Source organism: Diaporthe citri (genome assembly GCF_014595645.1).
Source record: "Diaporthe citri strain NFHF-8-4 chromosome Unknown scaffold_3, whole genome shotgun sequence".
NCBI classification, from domain to species: domain Eukaryota; kingdom Fungi; phylum Ascomycota; class Sordariomycetes; order Diaporthales; family Diaporthaceae; genus Diaporthe; species Diaporthe citri.
In genome coordinates, this window is record NW_025064848.1 from 815,531 (window position 1) to 839,971 (window position 24,441).

At 52.2% G+C, this 24,441-nt stretch overlaps 9 protein-coding genes across 9 annotated transcripts; 6 read left to right on the top strand and 3 right to left on the bottom strand.

Moving 5' to 3' along the window:
- Window positions 1-231: 231 nt before the first annotated feature.
- On the top strand, window positions 232-2,571 carry INS49_007829 (uncharacterized protein; the record flags this gene model as incomplete). The annotated part of the gene is made up of 6 exons (XM_043168576.1): window positions 232-440; window positions 496-937; window positions 1,028-1,357; window positions 1,418-1,896; window positions 1,956-2,277; window positions 2,338-2,571. The coding sequence occupies 6 exons, from the start codon at window positions 232-234 to the stop codon at window positions 2,569-2,571; spliced, it is 2,016 nt and encodes a 671-aa protein (XP_043026256.1).
- Window positions 2,572-4,554: 1,983 nt separating this feature from the next.
- Window positions 4,555-7,409, top strand: INS49_007830 (uncharacterized protein; the record flags this gene model as incomplete). Its single annotated transcript, XM_043168577.1, has 8 exons — window positions 4,555-4,650; window positions 4,719-4,727; window positions 4,808-5,024; window positions 5,093-6,003; window positions 6,110-6,166; window positions 6,222-6,572; window positions 6,637-6,737; window positions 7,010-7,409. The coding sequence occupies 8 exons, from the start codon at window positions 4,555-4,557 to the stop codon at window positions 7,407-7,409; spliced, it is 2,142 nt and encodes a 713-aa protein (XP_043026257.1).
- A 1,935-nt stretch (window positions 7,410-9,344) lies between these two features.
- INS49_007831 (uncharacterized protein) lies at window positions 9,345-11,000 on the top strand (the record flags this gene model as incomplete). The annotated part of the gene is made up of 2 exons (XM_043168578.1): window positions 9,345-9,713; window positions 9,924-11,000. The coding sequence occupies 2 exons, from the start codon at window positions 9,345-9,347 to the stop codon at window positions 10,998-11,000; spliced, it is 1,446 nt and encodes a 481-aa protein (XP_043026258.1).
- A 792-nt stretch (window positions 11,001-11,792) lies between these two features.
- INS49_007832 (uncharacterized protein) lies at window positions 11,793-13,277 on the bottom strand (the record flags this gene model as incomplete). Its single annotated transcript, XM_043168579.1, has 3 exons — window positions 11,793-12,154; window positions 12,299-12,457; window positions 12,518-13,277. The coding sequence occupies 3 exons, from the start codon at window positions 13,275-13,277 to the stop codon at window positions 11,793-11,795; spliced, it is 1,281 nt and encodes a 426-aa protein (XP_043026259.1).
- A 734-nt stretch (window positions 13,278-14,011) lies between these two features.
- Window positions 14,012-15,300, top strand: INS49_007833 (uncharacterized protein; the record flags this gene model as incomplete). The annotated part of the gene is made up of 2 exons (XM_043168580.1): window positions 14,012-14,171; window positions 14,255-15,300. The coding sequence occupies 2 exons, from the start codon at window positions 14,012-14,014 to the stop codon at window positions 15,298-15,300; spliced, it is 1,206 nt and encodes a 401-aa protein (XP_043026260.1).
- Window positions 15,301-16,183: 883 nt separating this feature from the next.
- Window positions 16,184-16,897, top strand: INS49_007834 (uncharacterized protein; the record flags this gene model as incomplete). Its single annotated transcript, XM_043168581.1, has 3 exons — window positions 16,184-16,316; window positions 16,373-16,440; window positions 16,532-16,897. 3 exons carry the CDS (start codon window positions 16,184-16,186, stop codon window positions 16,895-16,897), a joined length of 567 nt encoding a protein of 188 aa, XP_043026261.1.
- Window positions 16,898-18,559: 1,662 nt separating this feature from the next.
- Window positions 18,560-19,830, top strand: INS49_007835 (uncharacterized protein; the record flags this gene model as incomplete). Its single annotated transcript, XM_043168582.1, has 3 exons — window positions 18,560-18,601; window positions 18,703-19,725; window positions 19,792-19,830. The coding sequence occupies 3 exons, from the start codon at window positions 18,560-18,562 to the stop codon at window positions 19,828-19,830; spliced, it is 1,104 nt and encodes a 367-aa protein (XP_043026262.1).
- Window positions 19,831-20,181: 351 nt separating this feature from the next.
- INS49_007836 (uncharacterized protein) lies at window positions 20,182-21,553 on the bottom strand (the record flags this gene model as incomplete). Its single annotated transcript, XM_043168583.1, has 2 exons — window positions 20,182-20,822; window positions 20,878-21,553. The coding sequence occupies 2 exons, from the start codon at window positions 21,551-21,553 to the stop codon at window positions 20,182-20,184; spliced, it is 1,317 nt and encodes a 438-aa protein (XP_043026263.1).
- A 922-nt stretch (window positions 21,554-22,475) lies between these two features.
- Window positions 22,476-23,208, bottom strand: INS49_007837 (uncharacterized protein; the record flags this gene model as incomplete). Its single annotated transcript, XM_043168584.1, has 3 exons — window positions 22,476-22,616; window positions 22,721-22,912; window positions 22,966-23,208. The coding sequence occupies 3 exons, from the start codon at window positions 23,206-23,208 to the stop codon at window positions 22,476-22,478; spliced, it is 576 nt and encodes a 191-aa protein (XP_043026264.1).
- Between the last annotated feature and the right edge of the window lie 1,233 nt (window positions 23,209-24,441).

Consider the following 24,441-nt stretch of genomic DNA (forward strand, 5'->3'; position numbering starts at 1 on the left):
GACCTTGTTCTTTTCCCCTCCAATTCAAGGTTGAAGACGAACTTTCAGTCGCATCTCGCGATCTCCCACAATCCATCCAAAGTTGCTTTGCTTGCGCAAGCTCAATCTCCCAAATTCTAGGGCTCTTACGGAACCCCTTACCAGATTCACACCTATCCTCCTTTCAGAGTTGTCCAACCTGGCCAGCTTCGCCTTGTCATGAAGTCCTCGCCTTCAGATACATCATCGACAATGGGCAGCGTCACGAACGGCATGAATGCCCACTCGTCCCTAGAGGACTTGCAGACCGATGAGCAGCGTCGGGTTCTCGACACTGTCTCCAAAGTGCGCAAGTGTGGACTTGAAAGTGTTCTTTCCTTGCCCCAAATTGTTGTTTGCGGTGACCAGTCCTCGGGAAAGAGCTCAGTCCTAGAGGCTTTGACCGAGATTCCGTTCCCCAGGTTTGTCTTTCTCCCTCATTCATATTCCAAACAGATTCTGACCATCTCTCAATAGAAACGACAATCTTTGCACTCGCTTTGCCACGGAGATCAGTCTTCGCCGAGAGCCTACAAGCAGCCTGGATCTAAAAATCATCCCAGATGAGAAGCGTCCCAAGCCCGAGCAAGAGAAGATGAAGAGCTTCTCCGAGTCCATCACAGACCTCAACGAGTTGCCATGCATCATGGGCAAGGCCATGAGCATCATGGGTATCTCTGATGGCCGGAGCGCCTTTGCTGAGGACACCCTTAGTGTTGAGATCCAGGGCCCCGATCGTCCTCACCTCACCTTGGTGGACATCCCAGGTATCATTCAATCCTCGACCAGAGGAGTAACGAATGCCGATGTGGTCAAGGTCGCAGGCATTACAGAGCGCTACATCAAACAACACCGCACGATTTGCCTTGCCGTAGTTTCCGCCACCAACGACGCTGCCAACCAGCCCATTCTTCAGCAGGTTCGCAAATTTGACCCACGCGGAGAGGCAAGTGATTTCCCATCCATTCAAAGAGTTGCATCACACATTCTGATATGATCTATATTTTAGCGAACTCTGGGCGTCATCACGAAGCCAGACCTGTTGAGTGCTGGCTCAGGCTCGGAGACCAAGTTCCTTGAGCTCGCTCGCAACGAGGATGTCATTTCCAATCTAGGTTGGCACGTTATCAAGAACCGAAAATTTGAGGAGCACGAATTTTCAATTGATGAGCGCAACCTCTCGGAGAAAATCTTCTTCTCTACATCCAATTTCAAAACACTGCCCAAGGAGAATGTCGGCGTCGAAGCCCTGCGGGTGAAGCTGAGCCAGCTGCAATTTGAGCACGTCAAGAATGAACTTCCACGGCTGCAGGCGGACCTTGAAAAGGCTCTAAAGTTTGTAGAAGATGGCCTGTAGTTGCTGGGAAAGCCGCGATCCACCGATGTGGAATGCCGCGAGTTCTTCGCAGACCTCAACTTGAAATCTTTCGAGCTGTGCAAAGCCGGCGTAAGTGGCCACTACGAGAATGATTGGTTCAAGGAGGGCAAGTCTCCCCTGAAGGACTGTGACATTCCAATTCGCCGCCTACGAGCCATCATCCAGTGGGCAAACACCAAGTTTGCCGATGAGTTCCGTGAGAGGGGTCACAAGTACGAGATTGATTTCAACAAGTCCAAGTCCGTATCGTCAAGCACTCCAAAGGTCCTTTCCAAGAAAGACGCCCTGAAATGGGTGAAGACGGTCCTCCAACGTGCGCGAGGCACCGAGCTTCTCGGGACATTCAACCCCAACATGGTTGCAGAGCTATTCTGGGAGCAGTCGGAGGCCTGGGAAAAGCTTTCAGTCGACCACATCGAGAGCGTCGCTAAAATGTGCGAGCTGTTTGTGTCCGCCATTTTGACTTCCATCACGCCAACGAACATCAAGTCTCGTGTTTGGTAAGTCATGCCTTTTTATAGGCACAGTTATTCCGGCCACTGACACTCTCTTCACCTAGGTCCTCACTCGTTGCCCCTGTCCTACAGCAGCGCTGCAAGGACGCCCTGAGTGAACTGGACAAACTATTGGCTGACTCCAGGGACTTTCCCATTAATTACAATAACTATTACACTGAAAGTGTGCACATCAAGCGCCAGAAGCGGATGCTAGAGCAGTTGGGGGACTATGCGAACGAGGACGTCGACGACGAAGAATGGATCGAGACCTCCGCCAAGGACGTAGTCAAGAATGCCGTATCCAATTGGGGCAACTCTACCACTGCGGACATGGAGGATTTCAGCTGCGAGGAAGCCCTCGATTGCTTGCTTGCCATCTACGAGGTATGAGCTATCATGTTTTTCCTTTTCACCGGGTCTTGTGTCCTGACAAGCAGTTCAAAGGTTCAGCAAAAGACTTTCATCGCCAATGTCACGACCCAAGTCGTCGAGCGGCACATAGTCCGCGGTCTGCACAACATGTTCTCGCCCCTGGTCGCCCTTGATATCCCAACCCCCAAGATTGAGAGCATGGTTTCTGAGCCCCCGGTTGCGAAGCGGCAGAGGGACTTCCTGACTGACCAGGCCGAGAAGCTGAGAGAGGGCAACAGAATCTTCCGTGGTATCACCAGGGGTTAAACACCTCGAAGGTCGGCAGCAAATCGTTGGCAAAAACATTCAAGGGTCATGTGTGCCAGTCCAATTTTGGAACAAGACTGAAGAGGCATGGACTTCACCCAGGTAGAGGTCAATTTTTGGTACGCTGAAGCGGGAACGTGGATCGCGCTACTTGCAGGTTTGATGGCGAGGCAACGACTTGCAGGTCTTTCACCCATGATGGGGGATTAGAGTGCCGTCAAGGACAGAAGACCTGATATGCCGGCACTTCTTTAGCAAAGAGCATTTGAGGCCCGTAGAGTGACATTCAATAGAGGCATGATGAAGGTGCCTCGTGGTGTAGGTAGTGATGCTTGGTGAAAGAAACCCTGCGGAGACACTCACGGGTCCTTCAATCATTCGGGAAGCCCCATTGGAGCAGGAAGCCAGAGGCGAGGCACGCATGTACTGGTTCCCTAGGGGAACGAGAATCCGGTCACCAATTCTCTCGCTACGAGCCTCGGTTCCGAAGATCCGTGAGACACGTGAAGCAAGACACCCCTGAGTCTCGTGTCACTGACTCGGTAGGCCTGCTATAATCGTGGTACTACCCGTGCGACTTAGTTGACTTGGAACGTCAGAAACGAGCGAACGCCATGGAGATAATACCTCGCGTACACCGAATCTACATTGGTAGGAGGTCCGTCTAGACTTGGCCGTCGGCGGTTTGAGTGAGACAAGACTGCTTCGCCCGGAAGACTCGACGACATTTGAATCCTTGGACGGCCTAGACAACTTGAGCTATCAGAATTTTGGAGGTGTGACTGTACTATCCTGGCGTGCACATGGCGCGGCTGTGACTGCGATGTCTTGCATCGAAACGACCACCTGTACACGTCACTGCAGGTCCCGGACCCGGCCCCTGTCAACCTCAATGTCTTGGGTTGGATGCAGCGTCCCCAAAATGGCAATTACTTTGGTCAAGCAGCTCAAGGCCGAGGCGTCCTGTTGTACCAGGCCGGTTACGATGGGCAAGATGAAGGCAAAAAGTTTAGTAAACACGTATTTGAATCAGTACCAGACTTGGTACACAGCTCAGTATTCTCCCTGGATATTTCTGGGTGGGAGAAGAGCCAGCCATATGCTTGGATTCAAAAGGTTGTGACCAACTACACGAGAGCTTATGACATGGCAGAAGTGTCCGTCTTCTGCTCTCGAAATCAAGCCCATGGATCCTATCCGTGCGGCCGCGCCAGTCAAAGATCAATGATGCATGAAAGCAATTTGCGATGGTTCAGCCGCCTGTGAAACATGGGCTAGAGCTGACATTTGTTTCAATCACGACAGGTAGAACCCCGAGAACAAACGCCGGCTGACTGAGAGTTAACAGTCATTGAAAAGGTTCCTCTGAGACCACACATCACGTCAGTTTGGTTGATTTGTCGCCTTGTATCAACAAAACCTCTTCTACCGCCTGATTTGAACTAAACTTACCGGAACTCCTCCTCGATGTCTTTGAAATTCGCTGATCTTCTTTTACGCATGGAAGACCACGACATCATACCAACATGTCTGAGTGCCGAACGCCACAGGCCACGGGATTTCCTTCTTCATTACCTGGGATGCGAGCAATTTTTCCAGCGAGAGGACTACCTGGCCTCACTGAGTCCCGAGCAGGTGAAGCAGGTCAACACAAGGCTACAACGCATCCAGTATCTCCGTTCTGTACTCGAAAATGACCTAGGCGAAGGCCGGCAGCTGGTCCAAAACCTGACCAGCAGCTTGGCCAGCTGGAGAACGACCAAAGACTTCCAAGAAGGGATCGGCCGGGTCAGAGAGCTGCGCAACATGCATTTCGCAAACAACGGCTTCTCGCAACGAGAAGTACACGCATCTGGACGCTACCAAGATTATAATCCCGACCTTGACACTCATGCCTACCTCATTCGGTTCAAAGACGGGAGACTAGTCCGTGATATTACGGACGACAGATTTCATGAGCAGTTCCCGTGCTACAGGATCTCAATGCACGACTTAATTCACGGCAGTGAAGATGACAGTGCATTAGTTCCCCCAAAGGGCACCATCAACTATTTCCATTTCCCCGCGAACAACATGTTTGTAAGTGACGACAAGTCAGATTGAACGATGAGGTGAAAGACTCGAGGATTCATATTGACCATCGTCAGTGGGCTGAAGTATGTTTTTTACATTCTGGCATGGAGCGATTCAGGTATTGTCAGCCTTAGTTCAAGGGAGGCTGACATGTCATCGGCAGCGAGCTATCAAACGGTACCTCAAGCAAAAGCCCGGCCCTACATCCGATCAACCTCACGCCAACACTCAGAAAGGGACATCGGATCATACCGCAAACAACGGACCTCCTCTGGAGCAGGGGCTCTTCGCATCACGGTTTTGGAAAAGCCAACAGCAGTCGTCTTCAGTCACGGGAAAGTACCTTGGACCAATGTGCGAGGCAATCCCTGGACCCACAGGTTTGGATACAGACTCCGCAGTGTTTAAATACGGATCCTTCGCACTAAGCTGACATTTACGGTGATAGAAGAGAGGCAGGACAGCATAGCTTTGTTTGTAGGACGCCACGATGCTGCGATGCTCAGTTCAAAAGCTAAAGTCAGCTCACAGATGCCCTATCCCCACTGGGATACAGCCCGCCACCAGGTCAAGATCTCGGATGCAGTCCAGAAGGAGGAGGAAAAATATAAAAGGGACAAGATCATGAACGAACAAAGACTCAGAGGCATGCGTAGAGTCAGACAGAGGGGACTCCAGCTCCTCAATGCCCAGAGTCGCCAGCCTGGTTCGGAATGGCGCCTAGAAAACCGCGATTTGGAAAAACCTCGGACGATTGCTGCTAGACCACCGAAAAGAACAGCCACGGGCGCCTTCGCAAACATCATGAAGCGGCAAGGCCGGTTCCGCAGGCTGCCTCTGTGGTCGGTTTTCAACACTGATGCGACCGGAAGAGTGATGGCTGGCACGGAAATCGGCCAAGTGCTGTTCGATGCCGCAGTCCTTTACGAGGCCATGTCCACACACAGGGAGAAGAGCCTCATCAGAAAGTACCTGCATTCAGATCCACCGCTCCACCCACGCCGTACCCTTGAGCAGACCAACGAATGGACATTAAGCTTGTCGTGGCATGCTAGTGCCAGGGACCAAGTCGTGCACCGCGCAACCAGACCCAAGCAGCTGGACTTCCACTCAGTCGACCCTTCCACCAAGGAGTGGAGGGACAGAATCCGTAAGTTGCCTCGTGTGATGATGATTGACCAACTCTGGATGTGGATCCTCGACGACCAAACCATTTTCACCTGCTTTCCAGAACACGGTGACCTCAGCCATCATAATCATCTCCCGGGGATTCACAGCCGTATCCGGGATGCCGTTCTGAAAAATGGCAAGGATGCTGTTCGAACTGTCTCAGACATGGCGCTTGTCATCCTCAGTGAAGTGCAAACGTCAAAAGCCTCCATGGGCGGGATCAAGGCAGGCTTCCCTTCCTTATAACAGAACCCCTGATGTAAAGTGAGATACCAATACGCTGACATCATTCCAGCCGCAAGATGGGACACTTCTTGTCATGCAGCTTTTCAGACAAGCGATTCGTGATGTGGTGCGTGACCAACATTGATAACGATTAATTAGTTGGGTTAACCTTTCTGAACCAGGCCACCAAGCATTCATTCGGCGCCGAACAATACTGGGAGTGGGCAAGGATCTTCTCCCGGCTGGCACACACTGACGTCGACAACGGCTTGAGTGACTTGATCGTGCCTTTCCTTGACATCGGAAAGGAAGGTGAGCTTCAAGGGCAGATCAAAAGTGTGGTCAGGGACCTCCAAATCATGCTTCACATTACCAAGGGGCAGCTTGAGGTGCTTCAAAAGTTCGAGAGATGCATGTTGCAGATTTCTCGACGCAAGAGCACTGTCAACACGGAGCCACTACTCACGGATGTCCAGAATTGCATACAGGATTTGGAAGACATGGCTCGGACTGCGGAAGGGATTTCGACCAGCGTGAGTGCACATCCGGCCACATGTGTTTCAAAAACAGTCCAGTCGCAGCTAACAATAAGATCAGTTGGACTACCTCATCTCATTGAAGCAGCAACAAGTCACCGTCGTGCAAGCCTGGCAGTCAATGAAAGAAGCTGAGGACACCCGGAAACAGAATGTTACTTTGTTAGTCTTCACCGTGGTAACTGTCGTCTTCGTAAGTCATTTCACCCCATGACAACTTCGGCTATCAAGGTTAGTACTAATTGATGTTGAAACTTCTATCAGCTGCCAATGTCATTCATCTCGAGTGTTTTCGGCATGAACAACAAGGAGATTGCGGGCAGAGATTCCCCAATGACATTAGCTGATCAGTTCAAATGGATGAGTACGAACCAAAATGCCTCCTTTCCCTTCTCCAACTATCACTGACAAGTCAAAGTGCCAATTTCACTAAGCATCGTGGCAATCACATACTACTTGGCCTTCGGCAACCCCTGGAGGGTGTCGCGCGACATCTTCCGCTGGGTGTACATGAAGTGCGGAATGTACCAGATCTTTGCCCCACGAGATCTCACACTCTCATCCCTGAGGGACAAGTACAAGGACCGGTCCAAGAGGAAGGAGGCAGAGCAGGCCTGGGAGCGCCGCCGTTCCGCCCAGATGGCCAAGGACAACCAGGAGAGGAGGGCTGCTCTGAGGCGTCCGGCGATGGTGGCCCAGCAGACGTCTGAGGCCATGTCTCCTGACACACCCATCATGACGCCGATCACGTCTGACGAGCCGAGCACTGGAATGTTTGCTGTGTACCAGGAAATGACCAATACTCCGACGAAGGGGCGCACACCGAATTCGTAGCGCGTGCAGGCGGCAGGGTGGAACATCCCACGGGGACGAACTGGGAGAATACCCATATAGACTTGGGAAGGATCGTGGTGCATAGGGATGAAAAAAGCAGTGAGTGCTGGTGAAGGTACGTGAAATCGTTGATCAATAAACACCAGTACAAGGCCTTCTTCGGAATTCCCCCTGTCGGGTTGAGAGTTGGTCCGGAACGGTCCCGTTAAAGTTGGGAGCTGGGTTATCCCACGTGCAGCATCCATGCGATGTGTTGCTATGCATAACACGCATCGTTGTAGACCCACCTTTCCCTGGATTTTCCACCTCTACCACCACGTAGACCCTGTCAAAGTCGTCTGATGTCTTTCATGGACCAAAGATCAGCGGTATCTACGTGCTAGTACAACGTGTAAGGATCCTAAATCTTTCCCTGTAGATGCATTCAGCCCTTACCCATTTTAAAGGAGGCTACTTACCCATATAATTTGGCTGTGACGAATACAGATCTTCAATAATTCTGGAGAAATCCACTATTCCTTAACATGTTCTTCCAGTAAGAAATCTTGGTTAGAAACACTTCGCTACAAACGGGCCAATCATGAACTGCGTGAAAGGGGAAGATTTGGGATCCTTGCATGGTCTAATATCTTAATCTCGAAGCATGATCTTCATCTCAGTATCATACTGCATTTCCAACATAACGAAATCCACCCTCCCTAGGCGGACAAAAACAATAATTATACTATAAATAATTAGCAAGCCTATTTTTAAATCCTAGCACTTCTTAACTTTAAGATTGCTTTAAAAAATATATTTTACTTATTTTAAGGAATATAAAAAGTATTAGGTTAAGCCTTAATTAAGTAATGCTTAAGCAAGGCTTACTAGCTACTTGCTATATTTAACCCTTTGCCTTAGCTAGCCCTTTTTTAATTTAATTGCCAGCCTGGTAGAGAAAATTTAATTCAACTTGAGATATTAAGTTTGTCAGGTGGAGCCACTTTCCCTTTTTCGGCATAACTATCGTTTTCATCCGCCCGGGGAGGGTGGATTTCGTCGTCCCGCTGCATTTCCATCCATGAAGTTACACGTGTAGCCAGTTTCAGGGCTGACAGACATGTTCAACTGGTCTTCAATGCTGGGATCCAACAATCAAGTACAATGCAAGGGCGAGGAAAAGGAAAAGGCTTCTCAAAACGTGCGTCGTGGATTTTAATGGGGATTACAATTGGGCCCTATCGCCGATCAAAATGAGAGTGAAGGGGGTAGGCCATGACTCGCAGCGTGCTTGTTATTGTGCATGTTTTCTGTTTCAATTTGGCAGTCTCCAATGTAGACTATCTAGTCAAGCACGAACGAGTGGAACGCTGCAAGGCACCTCACGAAAATTCATGGTCACAAATGGCGGTTCGGACGGTGAGGGGATCCCGTTGATTCGCGGGACCCGAAAGCCCGAAAGCAATAAGCAAGTGGGGTTCGTCGCAGCGGACAACCACGCTGGACAGATCCGGAGACGGACCGGCGTGAGGCTGTCGTCGATGCTTCCCCGCAAAATGGCAATTTAGATGAACCTAAAGTCAAAAGGAGCATGAAGCCCCGTGCCAATGCTCCGCCACCACGGGATGGTCCACACCCACCACGGGCCACTATTTAGAAGGGAGGACGCTCACCTGACAGCTCCTTTTAACAGGGGAGCTGTTGACATCAGAGTCGCTACTTTTCAGCGTTCCATTCGCTCCCACCAGACCACTACAGAAGGGCTTCCCATTCGTTTGAAGCCGGCATTGTCGCATTCTCCCGCTCACTAGGCGCCTAACCTCTTCCCGTCCGACAAGGGGCTCGGAGCCGGCTTCCCCAGAATTCCAGGGCAGCTTTTGTATAAGACGACAAGTCATTGTACGGTCTGATCCTGGTAGAGACCGACCACAGACTATCTTTACTCTATCGATCATCATGCACAAAGGGCTCCTACTTGCCGCCGCCTTCAGTGGCTTCGCGGCCGCTGACGAGACATGGACCATCAACGCCAGCTCCAACTGGGGGACTTGGGAGGGTTGGGGTGTATCTCTGGCTTGGTGGGCAAAGGCCTTTGGCAACCGTGACGACCTGGCCGACATTCTCTTCAGCCTGGACAACACCGCCTTCAGCTCTAAGAGCGTGCCTGGGCTGGGCTTCAACATTGCCCGGTACAATGCCGGAGCTTGCAGCAGCAACACGTACAACGGTACGTCCATGTCCGTGCCGTCCACCATGAAGAAGTCGCGTCAGATTGACGGGTTTTGGTGGGATTGGGCGTCCAAGGATCCAGCCTCATCTAGCTGGGTAAGAACCCCCCGTATGCTGTTATTTTTTTCTCATGTCCGCACCGGGCTGTGAATCGACCCCCTAGCCCAAAAGAATGCTCTTACTCTCGCCGGGGCAGAGTGTTGAGCATTCAAAGATTCATCTCACGCGAGCAAGTTAAGAAATAACGATCAATGACTGCGCGGTAGGGCTCTTGGCCGAATCATTGCTAACATAGATAATGTGCAGCACTGGACCGTCGACGCCAACCAGAGGACTGCTCTCACCAAGGCCAAGGCCAATGGAGCCAACCGCTTTGAGCTTTTCAGCAACGCTCCTATGTGGTGGATGCTGTACAACAATAACCCTGCTGGGAGTGATGACGGGTCCTCCGACAACCTGCAGACCTGGAACCAAGGCGACCACGCGCTGTACCTCGCCCAGGTCGCCGCACGAGCAAAGAGCAGCTGGGGCATCAACTTCGAGAGCGTCGAGCCGTTCAACGAGCCCATCTCGACCTGGTGGAACGGCAAGTCGGGCACCCAAGAGGGCTGCCACTTCAGCGTCAGCGCACAGGCCAGCGTCATCCCGCTGATGCGCTCGCAACTCGACGCCGTCGGTTTGACATCTGCAGCGGTGGCCGCATCAGACGAGAACAGCTACGACGAAGCCGTCTCGACATTCAAGGGGCTGGGCTCGGCCGCCGTCGGCAAGATCGGCCGCGTCAACGTCCACGGCTACCAGAAGGGCAGCGGCGATCGCAGCGGGCTGTACACCCTCGCCACTAACGCGGGGAAGAAGATCTGGAACAGCGAGTACGGCGAGAACGACGCCACCGGCAAGCAGCTGGTGTCGAACCTGATCCTCGACTTCCGCTGGCTGCACCCCACCGCGTGGATCTACTGGCAGGCGATCGACGGCGGAGGCTGGGGCCTCATCAACGGCGACAACGACGCCGTCACGCTCAGCAACGTGGAGCAGAAGTACTACGCCCTCGCCCAGTTCAGCCGTCACATCCGTGATGGTATGCGCATCCTCGACGGTGGCTCCGACCACGTCGTCGCGGCGTATGATACCGCCAAGTCGAAGCTTATCATCGTTGCTGTGAACTGGGGATCAGCGCAGTACATCAACTTCGACCTGTCTAAGTTCTCTACTGCTGGGACGGACGGTCAGACCATCCCCAGGTGGTCGACTGTGGTCGCCAGCGGTGGTGCGCAGTATGTCTCTTCGCCGGCCGACACAAAGCAGAGTGGCACCAAGTTTTGGTCTTATTTCAACACCAACCAGGTTCAGACCTTCGAAATTTCGAATGTCAAGATTTGAGGACCTTGTCTTGAGCATATTCTGCATCAACTTCTTTCATGTATATAGACTATTTGTATTCTTTGAGTTCCGCTACTAAGCTGGAACGACAATGATTGTCCTAGTGGGACAAGAGACAATGTAGGTTGTAGGCAATTGCAGTCAAATTCGCTATGCAAGGCTTTAGACAGTGACTATTCAATCTTCTGCAAACCAGTCTCGCCAGTGTTGTGTCAGAAGCCGCTAATTCGCACCAAAAGTCTTAGCGTCAGGCCGTGCCCATTCGTGCTGGCGCTGTTGACAAGCTGTCAAGCTTGACACCAGGCCGGTCTCCGTCGCGGACGAAGCCATCTCAACCTAGTTTTTGACACCGTCAAGCACTATGTTCAAGTGCCTTCGCCATGTGACTCAGGCCTTCGAACACAAATTGCCCGAAATGGACAATATAAAGCTGCCATCTCCCAGACTGAAGATCTGTCTCTGCTTGAAACGCAAAACAATCTGCGCCACCTCTTTCATGTATATAACTACGACCGAGAGTATCGGTAATCGCTGAAAAATGATTGAAACGTCGGCATAAACGCCAGTAAATACACAGAGCTATCTCGACAACATGACGTGGATTAAGACGTGTACCTCTATGTTTTTTTTATTTTTATGGATACATTGTAATGAACACTGAACAACTCAGCAGGATACATAATCTCCACCAGTAGATAAGGCACTCCAGTATCACTCGACAATCGTCTGTCCAGCATGTTTATTGATACTAAGATTATACGTGTGACTTGCAGTTGTATCGAAGGAGCTACCTCAGTCACCATTTTCTGCGTTTCTCTGGTATTCGAGGCAGTAAAACTCGCGAGGATCGTCCTCTTCAGGCGCGCCTCGCACGCCGTACTTGCATTGCCACTCTAGCTCAACAAACTCCATCGCCCCGGAAGCCTCCAGCCGCTTTGCGTCCCACATCACATATCCCCAGCGGCGCAGTGCAGGGGGGACATATCTGCCGAACAAGTTGCTATATCGGCCGCCCCAAAAAGCCACCCACGCTAGGGGAGGAGAGAACAAATCATCCTGCTCACATTGGATCTTTTGTTGGCTATCCTGCGCTTCGTCACGTTCGGTATATACCTCTTGGCGTCTCAGGTCTTGATCAGATGCATTAGACCAGACTGTAAATTACCAGTTAGTGTGTACCAAATCCGTAAAAAGGCTGTGACCAATTCACCATTGTTCTCATTGCTTCGCTTGGCAGGAAAGAGCCGAAGGCCAACACCAAGGGCCGCAAGGGGAATACGTGCAACTTGATTGCTTACCAGCGCTGTCAATCCATTCACGACGATAGACCCAGTCTCCACTTAAGATACTATATCTGACGTCGTCGACGAGCTCTCCGCTGTTTCTAGCTTCGAACGAATCCTGCAGCACTGGGAGCCCCAGCGAGAGCATAGTGGTGAGAGCATCGTCATTTATGACTATAAGACAATGTGGGTTAGACTATTTCACAGGAGGCGAGGAATGGGGAATGAACTCACGGTCGTAATCGTATAGAATCGGTCTCTCTTCAACCTCCCACAGGTGCATGCTGATATACTTCGGTTGATCAAGGTGCCATACGCACTCAACGAAAACGCTCTTGTATCTGTCCTTGGCGAATTCGTGCACACAGAGTATCTCCTCGGCTTGCCAAGGCCCAAAAGCATCCATGGCTTCGAATATCGCTTGATCATCTCGAATGGGAATATTGCAGATAATTTGTAGTCGATACATAGCTCGCTGTATATGGGCTTTTTCTGTCCCCGTAAGCGGAGCTGCTTCCGGAGACGAGGACAATGCTCCCAGGGCCCAGCGGGCGTAACGCTCCGTCAGAGGCTCGACCACACGAATGTGAAAATAAGACATCTTGCGAGCTACTGTGAGGGACAGGTCGTCTATTGTAGAGCCCGTGGGGTCAATGAGTAGACTCTCAAGGTAATCCTCAAATGAGAACGGCCCAACTCCAGCTGCAGCATCATATCCCCCAAACCATAGGTCAGACCAGCAAGCGGCATAGGCATCCTGGAGAATGCCACCGAGAGAGTTATTGAGAGACTTGTTGAGGATCAGAAGTCTGTGACGGAAATAGACGTGATAGAAACGGGGCGAACTTCTTATCAGAGCGCGGAGTGAGCTCAGGGATGACTCGGCTAGGATCGCAATCTGAATCTCCACAGGTAGGCTTTCGAGTGAGGACAGAATGACTTCTGTCGCACCCGCTGACGAAGCTTTGAGTTCAGGCTGTAGAGCTGCTGGCATAGGAGCTTGCGGTGAATCCGGAGAGTTGCAAGCAGCAACACTCGCAATAATATCTGGCTCCGTCGTCAAAGGCGTTGTTTTGCGGCTTACGCAGCATGCAAGCCGCCGAATATCAAAAAAAAAAAAAAAAAAAAAAAATCTGGTTTATGGGTCGAGACGAGCTCGACTCGAAGTCAAGATACGGCGGTAAAATTTGAATGCATTCGATGAGCACTGCCGGCATGACTGACTTGTTGGAGTGACTCAGATGTGGTGCGCTGCAAATGCTGAATGCTTGGACGGCTGCCTAACGTCGGTATTGTAGCCGTGCAGAAACCCTACCAGATATTGAGACGGGATACTTTCGGCTCCTGACCAGAACTCGGTGTGAATTCATGACATTCTCAAATCTGCGTGGTGGTGGCATGTCGAGGCGAGCAGTTGAAGCACTGTAGGCTGAACATTTGGAGTTGCCATGCAATTCCGTTCACACTATCTCGGTTCAAGCCACATGTTGCCTGAATGTTCTAGCCAATGTGCCAATAAGTCGTCTAACCTGAGATAGTCTTCCGTCCTGCCACAAAGTGAAGCGGATGCGGCCGCTAGCCCGCCGGCCCAGAATCCCTCCGGACCCTTTTCAGATTAAGGCATGTGGCTCTCGTCAGCCACTTCCTTGAGCTTAATTCGACCACATCTTGTTCCACTGTCTCACACAACCCCCGTTCACCCAAGCCAGCCAAGACTGAGCAAGACCCATGGACCCCGGATCCCACAGTGAAGCAGGGCCTTCTATTCCTCCGAGCCGGTTGGAAGGTCCCAGCAACAATGACACCGGCACCGCGAGAAAGAAGAGGCCAGTGAGACGGGACCCAGAGAAGAGGCGTCAGCAGAACATTCAGGCCCAGAAGAAGTACAGTGAGTCCTCGCCTCATTCTTTCTGCGCCATGTTGCATGCTCACACTACCTCCGCTCTGGTACCTCGCTGATCCATACCCCAGGAGAAAAACTGAAGCAGCGCCTCGATCACCTCGAGACTCTTGCAGCCTCCGTCCGCGACAATGCGGGAGTAAGCTCGGAAACCACACCTGAAGCGGACACAAGTTTGGCTCTTTTGCCTCGAAGTAGCCCATCAGATAGCACCACTTCCAACTCGTATTGCGCCTATCATGGGTTACAGCAGAAAGACGGCCTTGATTCCTTCGATTTCTTTGTTGACTTCTCCGGTCCCACTCCTTCTTCTTCCGATCCCACTGCCTCTTCAGATACCGCGCTCTGGGATTCGACCACCTCGTTAGACCTCTCTCATCTCATCCACAAGAAAGACACCACTTCTAGGTCACACTACTGGGTCGGCTTGATCGACTGCGGCTGTGTGAGACCCCATTTCCTAGTGAGCTCCGAGACGACAAGGGACTGGGGGGACATGAAGGTGTTGAGTATCGGGCCAAGCTCCTGCACACCTGACCCCTATATGAATACGCTACGGGTCGAGCGCATATGCAACCTCGAAGCAATTATGTCCAATTGCTTACAGATCGGCATCACGGAAGAGACGTTTTGCGGTGCAAATGCCATCTCCCCGTTCTTCCGGCCCAGGGGCAACAAGGCAGTCAACAGCCCCGGGTCTGATACCACGGTCATGACGGTCCAGAGCATCTTCAAGACGCTGAAGCCGGATGTGAGGCCGATCAAGGAACAAATCACCATGATGCACCGTCCTATGATTGACGTCCTTCCGTTCCCAACGTTCCGGAAGAACCTTATATACAGTGGTGACGCCGTCCACGAGGAGGAGCTCTACCATGACTTGCTCAACGGGCTGGTATGTTGGGGAGGAGCAGGAGTCGGGAAGAAGGACAGAGATGCCTCGACGGGTCACGTATCGACTGGCACGCCGTGGGATAGCAGGAGCTGGGAAGCAAGACCGTGGTTCCTGCAGAAATACTGGGCTCTCCTTGGCGGCGAAGATGGAGAGTTGGTGAAACAGAGCGAGTGGTGGCGAAACATGAGAGGAGAGGAGGTCGATCTATGGCTGGGCTCCTAGAGTCAATATTGTTACTGGTATGGGGATTATTTGGATCACAGGCGATTACAGACAAGCATTGAATGACGATATATTGACATGCGACCAAGAGCCGCACATATTTACATCCTCGCAGTCACCTATTCATACGCTACGCGGCCAGCATTTCTGCAGATACGGTTGTTCTTGATGATCCTATGCACTCACTTCGAACTATGGAGCAGGTTTGATAGCAGGGATTGCCTGATTAGTGACGATACCTGGCTGTGGTCACCCATCACATCAATCACAACAACCCCCACATTGAGCCACACGTTGCAATCGCAATATTCTTCAAAGAAATTTGCGTGACCTAGGATAACAGCACGATAGGAGGTCCCCTGAGACTCCAGTCGAACTCCAAGTTTCCACCTACTTATTCCTTGACCGAGGCGGGGTCTGATATATTTACTTGGAACATCACATAGCCTAGGGAGTCAGAGAAGCGCTTGTCCTTCGGAAAGGAGAGCAATTGGACCACTTCACCGGGGGCCGCAACGGCTTTGAAATGAGAATGTTCCCAGGGCATGTGGATTTTCCCTATGTGTCCGAGGGCTGAAAGTTTTACAGGTTTGGAAATGTACAGTGTCTGTACCCAAATCTTTTTACATGGAGCATTCCCATGTGTTTCAATGTGATAGCGACCCATAACCTATAAAATTCACTTGCCTATGCTTATTCACTATGCGATGATGAATTGAGTAGATCACCACATCAGATTTGGGCAATACTTAAACGAAAAATGCCTTCGGATTTCTCATAATCTCTTGTCCCTAAACACTACTGCCAGTCTTCTAGACATATCAACACATCCCACAACACAACTCTGACCTTGACAAATCAACAACAAACCAAGATTCTCACAATGCGAGCCTTGATCATCACCATCCTGTCGGCGTTTCTGCTGCTCCATGGTGTCTTCGGATCTTTCCTCAACGTCAGGAACAAGTGCGGCTTTCCCGTCTACTGCTCGGCTGCCCGGAGCGATCCTCCGCATGGTAAGACCACTCACCAAGAGAGCTCCGCAACAGTTGACCTTACTGACAGCTCAAAGGAACCTTCACTCCCATCCAGAAGGTTGCTGCGGGTGCAACCTGGAGGTCCCCTCTGGAGGCCAGACCGGTAAGATAAGAATCTTTTGGTTGTTGCAATAGGGTTTCCATCTTGATGGCAACTGTTCGTGCTGGACCTGACCGCTGATTCCGTTTTACAGAACAACATCGGCGCCGTCATGAAGTGCTCTCCAGACCCCAAGGTCCCCGACACCAACCAGTACCAGTTGGAGTTGACCGTGCACGGAGACAACGGCCAGTCTTGGCTCGACCTCTCGATCGTCAACGGACAGCCCTTCACCCCCTACCAGCGTGCGGCCCACTTTCCCTCCATGGGAAACAAGTGCACCAGGCTGCAGTGCGCCCCGGGAGACCACTCTTGCGAGTGGTGCCCGATCGTTGGACAGACGACCTGCACCCCTCCTCGCTACATCGTCTGCGACACCACTTCGGCCGACGCTTGGATGTACCTCTGTGGATATGGCAAGAGGGATGTCTTGGAGGAAATTGAACAGTATGGTTCTTGATGGCAGATGCACGATGCTTCACCTGGCATGGATGGTGGCATGGTGGTGGTGAGGTCGTAGGGGTCAGCTATCCGACGAGCGACCACAGTACATGCACACTATAAATACTTCTATAGTCAAGAATGAAAGTCCATTGTGTCTTTCTCAACAGACCATATTGCGGAAAGGAAAGTTTCTGTAACATCGTGCTGAATATTATGAGCAAAGAGCATCCCGCAGCTGTCTCAACGTCAGCACAGCACACATGCTGTAATTTTCATGTAGACGGCCATGGGCGCACTCAGCGATTTCTGTGATTACTCAACCCAACAAGGGAAGCTCTAGAGGAGCTGTCCTTGTGAACTTTGTTTTGATCATGCACGCGGAACCTTCGGGAATCGCGATCCTAAACCGTCCAATTCTCTGGTAGGCAATTATATCAACGTAAAGACCCGATACTCAAAGTTCGGCTTTGTTCAGCCTTCGTACTAAGTTCTATCGTTTTGAACTTGGTATATGGCATCGCATGCAAAGCCGGTCAAAAATGCCGAACTCTATGATCAGCACAAACTCATGGTCAAACCAATTAAGCTGGCTCGGCGGGGTGAGCAGAAAGCAGGATTAATGTGTGCTGTGTGGTGAACCAGTCGCAAAGCTTGATATTGCACAATGTTTGAGAACTGCGGGAGAGTGTCTGACAATGCGACGTAGTTTTGCGTGGTGGACTTCCGTTGGGGGTTGACGTGGCTGCAACGCTAAGTGTATCGTGGTCATTGAGAGTACTTTGGACGCGTGAGACTCCCGGAGATTAGTGCATATGGTTTGTGATCAGTAAAAGGGTTGTTCAGAGAGGAACCAAGCGATACGCTTCGCTTCGGTGTGGCTTATGTGGATCAAACAAGCCGAGGGAGCGCAGCCGGCAGGTCGAGTTCGCTTTCGCTGCACTGTTGCATGCTGGGCACATTAGTTCTTTAATAAGACCGTCGCTGCAATGTGTTCCCAATATTGTCTTGGAGCCGCACATGCGCATGAACGTCTTCGGATTGATCGACGAAGGAGCATGCTCCCAGCCCGGCTGCTCAACTCTACTACATTCCATTGCGTCTGCGAAACTTCGTAAATCATACAATGCAGTCCTGGCTGGACTTGATAAGAAACAACCAAGTTCTGCAAGCTCTGTTACAAAATGGATGTTCATCCGAAGAGACTGCGAATCAAGGGCGACTGATTCAAGGGGACCCCTCATCCCGGGTCACGGGTGGTGGGGCGCAATCCTAGGCATGTCCACGCGGCTCACCGCATGCGGACGCACGTGAGGGGATGTTCCGCGGGGCTGGCCGTGGTAGGTTTGATGATAGCTCGGTCGTAAACAAGGCCCGTTCGCGCCAGCTGCCCCAGGTGCCCGGGATGCTGGGATGTGGCTGTGCCTAGGTAGGCTAGCGATCTGGGCGCCGGACGCACCTGGGAAATCCTTCCTCCGGTTCAAACGAGACGCGGTTTCGAGTCCCGCGGCTGTTGCAGGCAACCGCGCGACCCCGTGTAGCATCAGGATAGTCAATTCAGTCCACATCTGCCGTCCTCCTGGCCGACGACTCCAGATTCACAAATCCCTCGCATCTCGTGAACAAGCGCTGCGACGTGTTTTCTTTGATTTGTTTGACCTTTTGATGTAACCTCGCAAAGATGAATGGCAAGATAGATACGTATAGAGCCGCCGTGGTGACGGTAAGCAACAGTCCTATATCAGCGCTCATGTAGGGTCTCTTGAGGCCCAACACACATACCTCCCATTACTGAGTGATCCATGAGCTGACACAGTATCTCAGGAGATTGGCACGCCCCCAAAGATCGAGATAAAAACGCTGCCCAAGCCAGCGCCGGGACCCAACGATGTCCTCGTCCGGCTGAACCTCACCTCCCTCTGCGGCACGGACTGCACGCAGGCCGCGGGCCACCTGGGGCCCACGAAATCCGTCCTGGGCCACGAGGGCATCGGCCGCGTCGAGCTCCTGGGGAGCAACGTGTCCTCGCACGACCCCTCGATCCAGGTGGGCCAGCGCGTGGGCGTCGCGTGGACGCGGGACTTCTGCGGCAGCTGCGCATTCTGCACCAACCTCGCGCAGGACGGCGAGACGCGGTGCGCGACGAAGCCGCACTCCGGAGCCGCCGTCGAGGGCACGTTTGCGCAGTACACGCTCGTCCCCGCGCGGTACCTCCTGAGGATCCCTGACGAGCAGTTTGGCGATGTGGCGGACGAGATTGTCGCGCCGGTGCTCTGTGGTGGCGTCACGGCATACAAGGCCATCAAGTCTATCCCTGATTTGACCCCGGGCCAGTGGATCGTGGTGAGCGGCGGCGGAGGCGGCGTTGGGGCGTTCGCGGTGTCGTTCGGCAAGGCGATGGGGTACCGGGTCATTGCGACTGATGCGGGTGCTGGGAAGGGGAGCTATGCTATCGAGGAGGGTGCGGAGCACTACATCGATATCACTTCACCAGAGGTCTCGGCTGCCGGTGTGGGCGAAGCTGTAAAAAGTCTGACCGGGGGCTTGGGAGCAAGCGCGGTGATTGTGTGCGCAGGTGCACCCGCGGCATATCAGTCCGCGCCGGATATGCTGGCACCATTTGGCACGCTGATGTGTGTTGGAATACCCCCTCCCGGAGGCGTCTTTTCTGTGCATCCCTTGACGTTCATCGCGTCCGGGTGGAGGGTTATGGGCTCTGCGGTTGGCACTAGACGAGACACGCTGGAGGCGTTGGAGTTCATCAAGAGGGGGCTGGTCAAGCCAAAGGTCCAGTGGGCCGAGCTGGAACGGCTATCTGAGCTTATGGATGACGTTAGCAAGGGCAAGGTACGTGATCTCCCAGAGACGGTCCGTGGTGACTTGGTAGGCGACATACTAACATTGTTGATTCAGGTCCAAGGGAAATATGTAATAAACTTGGACAAGGCTTAATCCCGGGACACCGTTGTTTTTAGCGGCCGCTGGAGCGTGGTGCGTTACTAGGGAAAGACGTGGCGGTTTTTCTTTTTAAGACCATGTAGATGCCTGGCAGAAGCCATCCGTGGTCAATACCCAGCTTGGCTGGTATCTCTATCACAGATGCCATATCACATAGCTTTTGCGACCCATGACTTTCGGAACGGGGAAACATTCTAGCTCGTGCGTAGGGCCCTGGCTTCAATATCACAAGTATGAGTTGCAATCAATGCAATTTCTCCAACAGATAGGCCAATCTCGTTGTGGTACCTCTAATATACTATGAGGCTAGTCAGACTCTCGCCTCTGATAGTCTGGCTTTTCCCGTCACCAGCCGCCGTTCATAATCCGTCGAACTCTCGGATTCTTCTGGTGAGCGTTCCAGCCCACCTGACCATTCAGAGGGATGCCCCTCTCCTTGGAAACAGCAGTATTCCAGGCCTCGATGGCCTCATCCTTCGGTTCCACTCCCCGAATGCTGAGCGTCGCGGTAGTCGCCTCAGTCCTCCGTTGTGGGACATTGACCTTGAAGTCCATGTCCAGCCAAGCCCAGCACTCCAAGTCCCATATGTCATCGTAGTACAGCCACAGGCGTTGCCTCAGGACGAGGCGCTTGAGATTCTTCATGCGGTGAACCGCCTTCGAGACCGTTGTCACAAGCGTAACAGCGTTCTCCAAGTAATCGTCTTGGAAGAATGTTGTTGCCGTACCGCCCAGAGTCGACGAGTGAATCTCGAGTGTGTGCAGATTGGGCCATTCCACGCGTCTCGCCAGGTCATAGAACATGTCGGCGGCCAGGTCCTGGACCCTGAACACACGCAGATTCCGGCTGATGTGCACGAATGAGGCCACCATCCAGCGATATGAGAACGAGTGGCTCTCTTGGTCAAGCACGCTCGAGGGGTAAAGCGCATTGATTTCTTCGAGGTTGGTATTTCTGAGTGATCTCTGCAATGCTCGCATGAAGCCTATAACTGTTAGCCTTATCTACAGGGAATATCTAGAGTGGAACGGAGAACCCACAGGTATTGTACTCTGCCTCGTCACTGTCTTCGGCGAACAAGCCAAGATCAATTTTCTTCAGCTCCGGGGAGCAATATCGCACCATGTCCGCGAACATGGTTGAGGACCACAGTCGTCTCTCCAGCGCCAACACGATGTGCTTGACTCGGCACTGGGAAGGATGGTGTGCACCAAGACTCTGCGCCACGAGGTCTGAATCTTGCAGAGTGTTGACGGGAGCTCGAGGGTCGTCCCAGCCGGCGAAGGTGAGTGTGAGTGGAGGGTATGAGTGTTCCCGAGCAGTGCTGCCCAAGCATGTGAAGAAATGGCAGATCTTCATGGAAGTAGAAGTCTGGTTTCCTGACTCGTCAATCTGCTGGAGGGTCTCGTCTTCGGACGGGCCGAAAAATGTGATCTTCGACAGGATGCTGGAACGGCAGCTGTCTCCCAAGACACGGCGGAGCATGGCAATGTCGTTGTCAGTGGGCCGAACCACGATGTCGGAAAAGGTAAGCGGCTCGATCTCGCGTTGCCATCCTCTGCAGACTGCTGCAAGAGGAGCGAGAGACTGACCGGGCAAGCTAGAAAGATGGCCGAAGATGTTGGCCCATATCTCTGCTGGAAGCGTGGTATGGTGGGCACCACGTGGCTCTGGTGCGTTGAAGGGTTGAGATGTTGATGAGAGTGATTGATTCATGCTGTCTGAGAGTGTACAAGGACTCATTTACAATTCGAGATGTCGAATGTGCAAGGACGTGGCTCTGCTTTCGGCGGTCTTGAGTAGTTGTAGTCTTTCAAGTAATTGATCTGGTCCATAGTCGAGGGGGGGCATGGTTTTTATATTTGTGGACAAGCCATACTACGAAGTCCTCCCGCATCACTTCTTGCCTGTTCAAAAGACAACTAGTGAATACACAGATGGTGTGAAGGTTCACAGGTGAGAGCCACGATGGATCACTAGTACTAATTGTTTGGTTACATGACAGTGCGCACCAGGTGAAGAGCTTCCAATTCACTAACTACCCAGAAGCCGCCGGGAACCATGGGCTAATAAATGACTATCATTGACTAGTGCTTTAGTAGCCAGTCTTTGCTGGTACAACTGTAGAGTCATGTAATGTTTGATAGTGAAGCATACAGGAATAGATTTATGGACAGAGAGAAGTTGTTTTTCGATGGAAGTAAAACCTCAATCAACAAGACAGCAGTCAGACGACAAAGAATTATAAGAAATTCAAGTTCAATCCATGCTTGGGATGTGAATATTAGCATTTGTCTTGCAATGACACGTCCTGCTCGGTTTGCTCGTGACCCCAAGCAGTGTCTGGGGTTTTCATAAGAGGTCATAGCAGATACTGAGACTTGTGTCACAATTTTCGGCCGCCGAATGTCTCGCGAGTGTCACTTCGTGGTCACCAAAGTTTGAATCAGATGGATCAACGCGTTTCCATATCTGAGCGTCAAGCTAGAGGCGTAGCACAGGCCAGTCTACTGGCGCAGAACGAAATAGATACAGGTAGACATGCTAGTGTAGACAAAAATTGCATGTGAACACAAGTCCCTATCTTCCCGGTTGGACGTGGAAAAACCTTCCATTAGCAACAAATTAGGATCTCTTCTCATCGCCTTCCAAACAGGGTGTATCGCCTCATGGCACCGCTCGTCACTGGTGTCACTGGTGTAGTCGTGTCGTTCGAGTTCGTGGCTGGTGTCGATGTTGTGTTCGATGCGTCGCCAGGGAACACCTCGCCTTGATCCCACTGTGATAACAAGCAGTCAAATTAGCCCTGGTCCACCCCTAAAAGCAGACGCAGCAGAGATCGCTGATGGAAGAGGAGTAGTAAAGGACCATGCCTGTACTTACGTGTTCGACAATGCAGCCTGCTTCCCACCTGAACCTGTCGACAACAGTTCCAATTCCGCTAGCGTTGTAGTTCAAGAAGCCCTGAGGGTCGATATATCGAGTCCTCAGGACTGTGATCTGGGTGCCGGGCCAAACAGGACCGAGGAAATCCAAGGCCGCATTTGGGCCGTCGTCGGCGAATGGATTGTGGTTCTGCGAGAGGTCAGCGCACCGCTCTTCTGTATGGTAGGATACGAGTCACGTACGATATACGTCGAGGAAATGAATTCGAACGCAGCAGTGAGGTTCTTCTTCACCAGGAATTCGTCGGCGAATGTATTGAATCGCTGTTCAGTCTCGGCTGGTGATGGTGGTGGGCTGATTGCCTTGCACGGGGGAGGCGTGACGACGGATTGTCTTGCTGCTAGGACTCTCGTAGGCGGCTCAGGCAATGCAGAGGCTGGCAAAGCCAGTGCTGCCAGAAGAGGAAGAACTTGTGCGGTCCACATATTGGCTGTTGGTGTGTCGAAGAGTGATGTTGAAATCTGAGCGTGAAGTTGCTGAGATCGACCGAGTACTCTATGAAGCGACCACAAGGTCCAATATATAATCACGTATCTCCAACAACCTACCAGAAGTTGCGCAATGTGGAATTGTATGGAAAACAACAATGTTGAGAAACACAACCAGAGGAGTAAATAGAGTGGGACCGGGCGCTCGCTTCGGCAGGACCGCGCGCGGGATGAATCAGTGATAGGACCCGGGGTGGTTAGATCTCGACAGGGCTGCCAAGCTCCCCACGCTCGAACAGGCGAGATCGCATGCTATCTCTTGGCGCCTCGGCGGTTACATGACGGAGAATTTAACTGGGAAAGGGGCGCCTGGGAGCTGCCGTGTTTGGCGATCCAAGCACACGCATTGTATGGGTCCCAGATACTAGCCTCCGCCGATGTTACCCATAATATCATATACCGTTCTGCCCTCCCTGCTCTTAGCCTACCCTTACATCAGATGACAGCTGCAGAGGAACCAGGGGCCTCGGTGCCTCGATTGGAGACGCGCTGTTGTTGTGCTAGTATTTCCTATCTCTCTATACTTCCCATGCCACGTAAGTAGCAAAGGCTCATTCCACGGTGCTAATCATCAAACTGCCGGAGACAAAGGATACCACAGTAATGCGTCGCTCCGAAGCAAAGATATTTCTGTTCCATCCGGTGACGGTCTTCTGCTCTTGTCGGACGCGAAGGTCTGATGCCTCTCAGGAAATGAAATGGGCCAGTAAGGGGCATGGACACTCGGCAGCAAAGCCCGAACGTGCCAACACACGACTCTTTACAACTGTCCGCCAAACCTTTAATCTGTTGCCTCTAGAAACGAAACACGCCAGACGTTGTTGTTCGAGAGCAAGCTTGCGCTGATATCACGGCAAGGTTGGTGGTTGAGGGTTCAAGCGGGCTGGCGCAAGACAAGCTTGAAACGATGAGCCTCACGCACGCGCGGCAGAGGGTTCATCCCGGCTGATCCCCACCCGAGCCCGCCGATCAATGCTTGTAATCACGGAGGGAGCGCGCGCCTCTCCAGCACCGTTTGGGACTGAGAGCTTCCCACGTCGCCACAGGGCGCGGACCAAGCTCGACCTTTGCCTGTGGCGCGACTGCAATTGAGTTGGGTCCAACGGTCTCGAGAAATGAAACCATTGGCTTGGTCCTCCGGCTGGGTTCGCGTCCCAGATTTGAACCCCG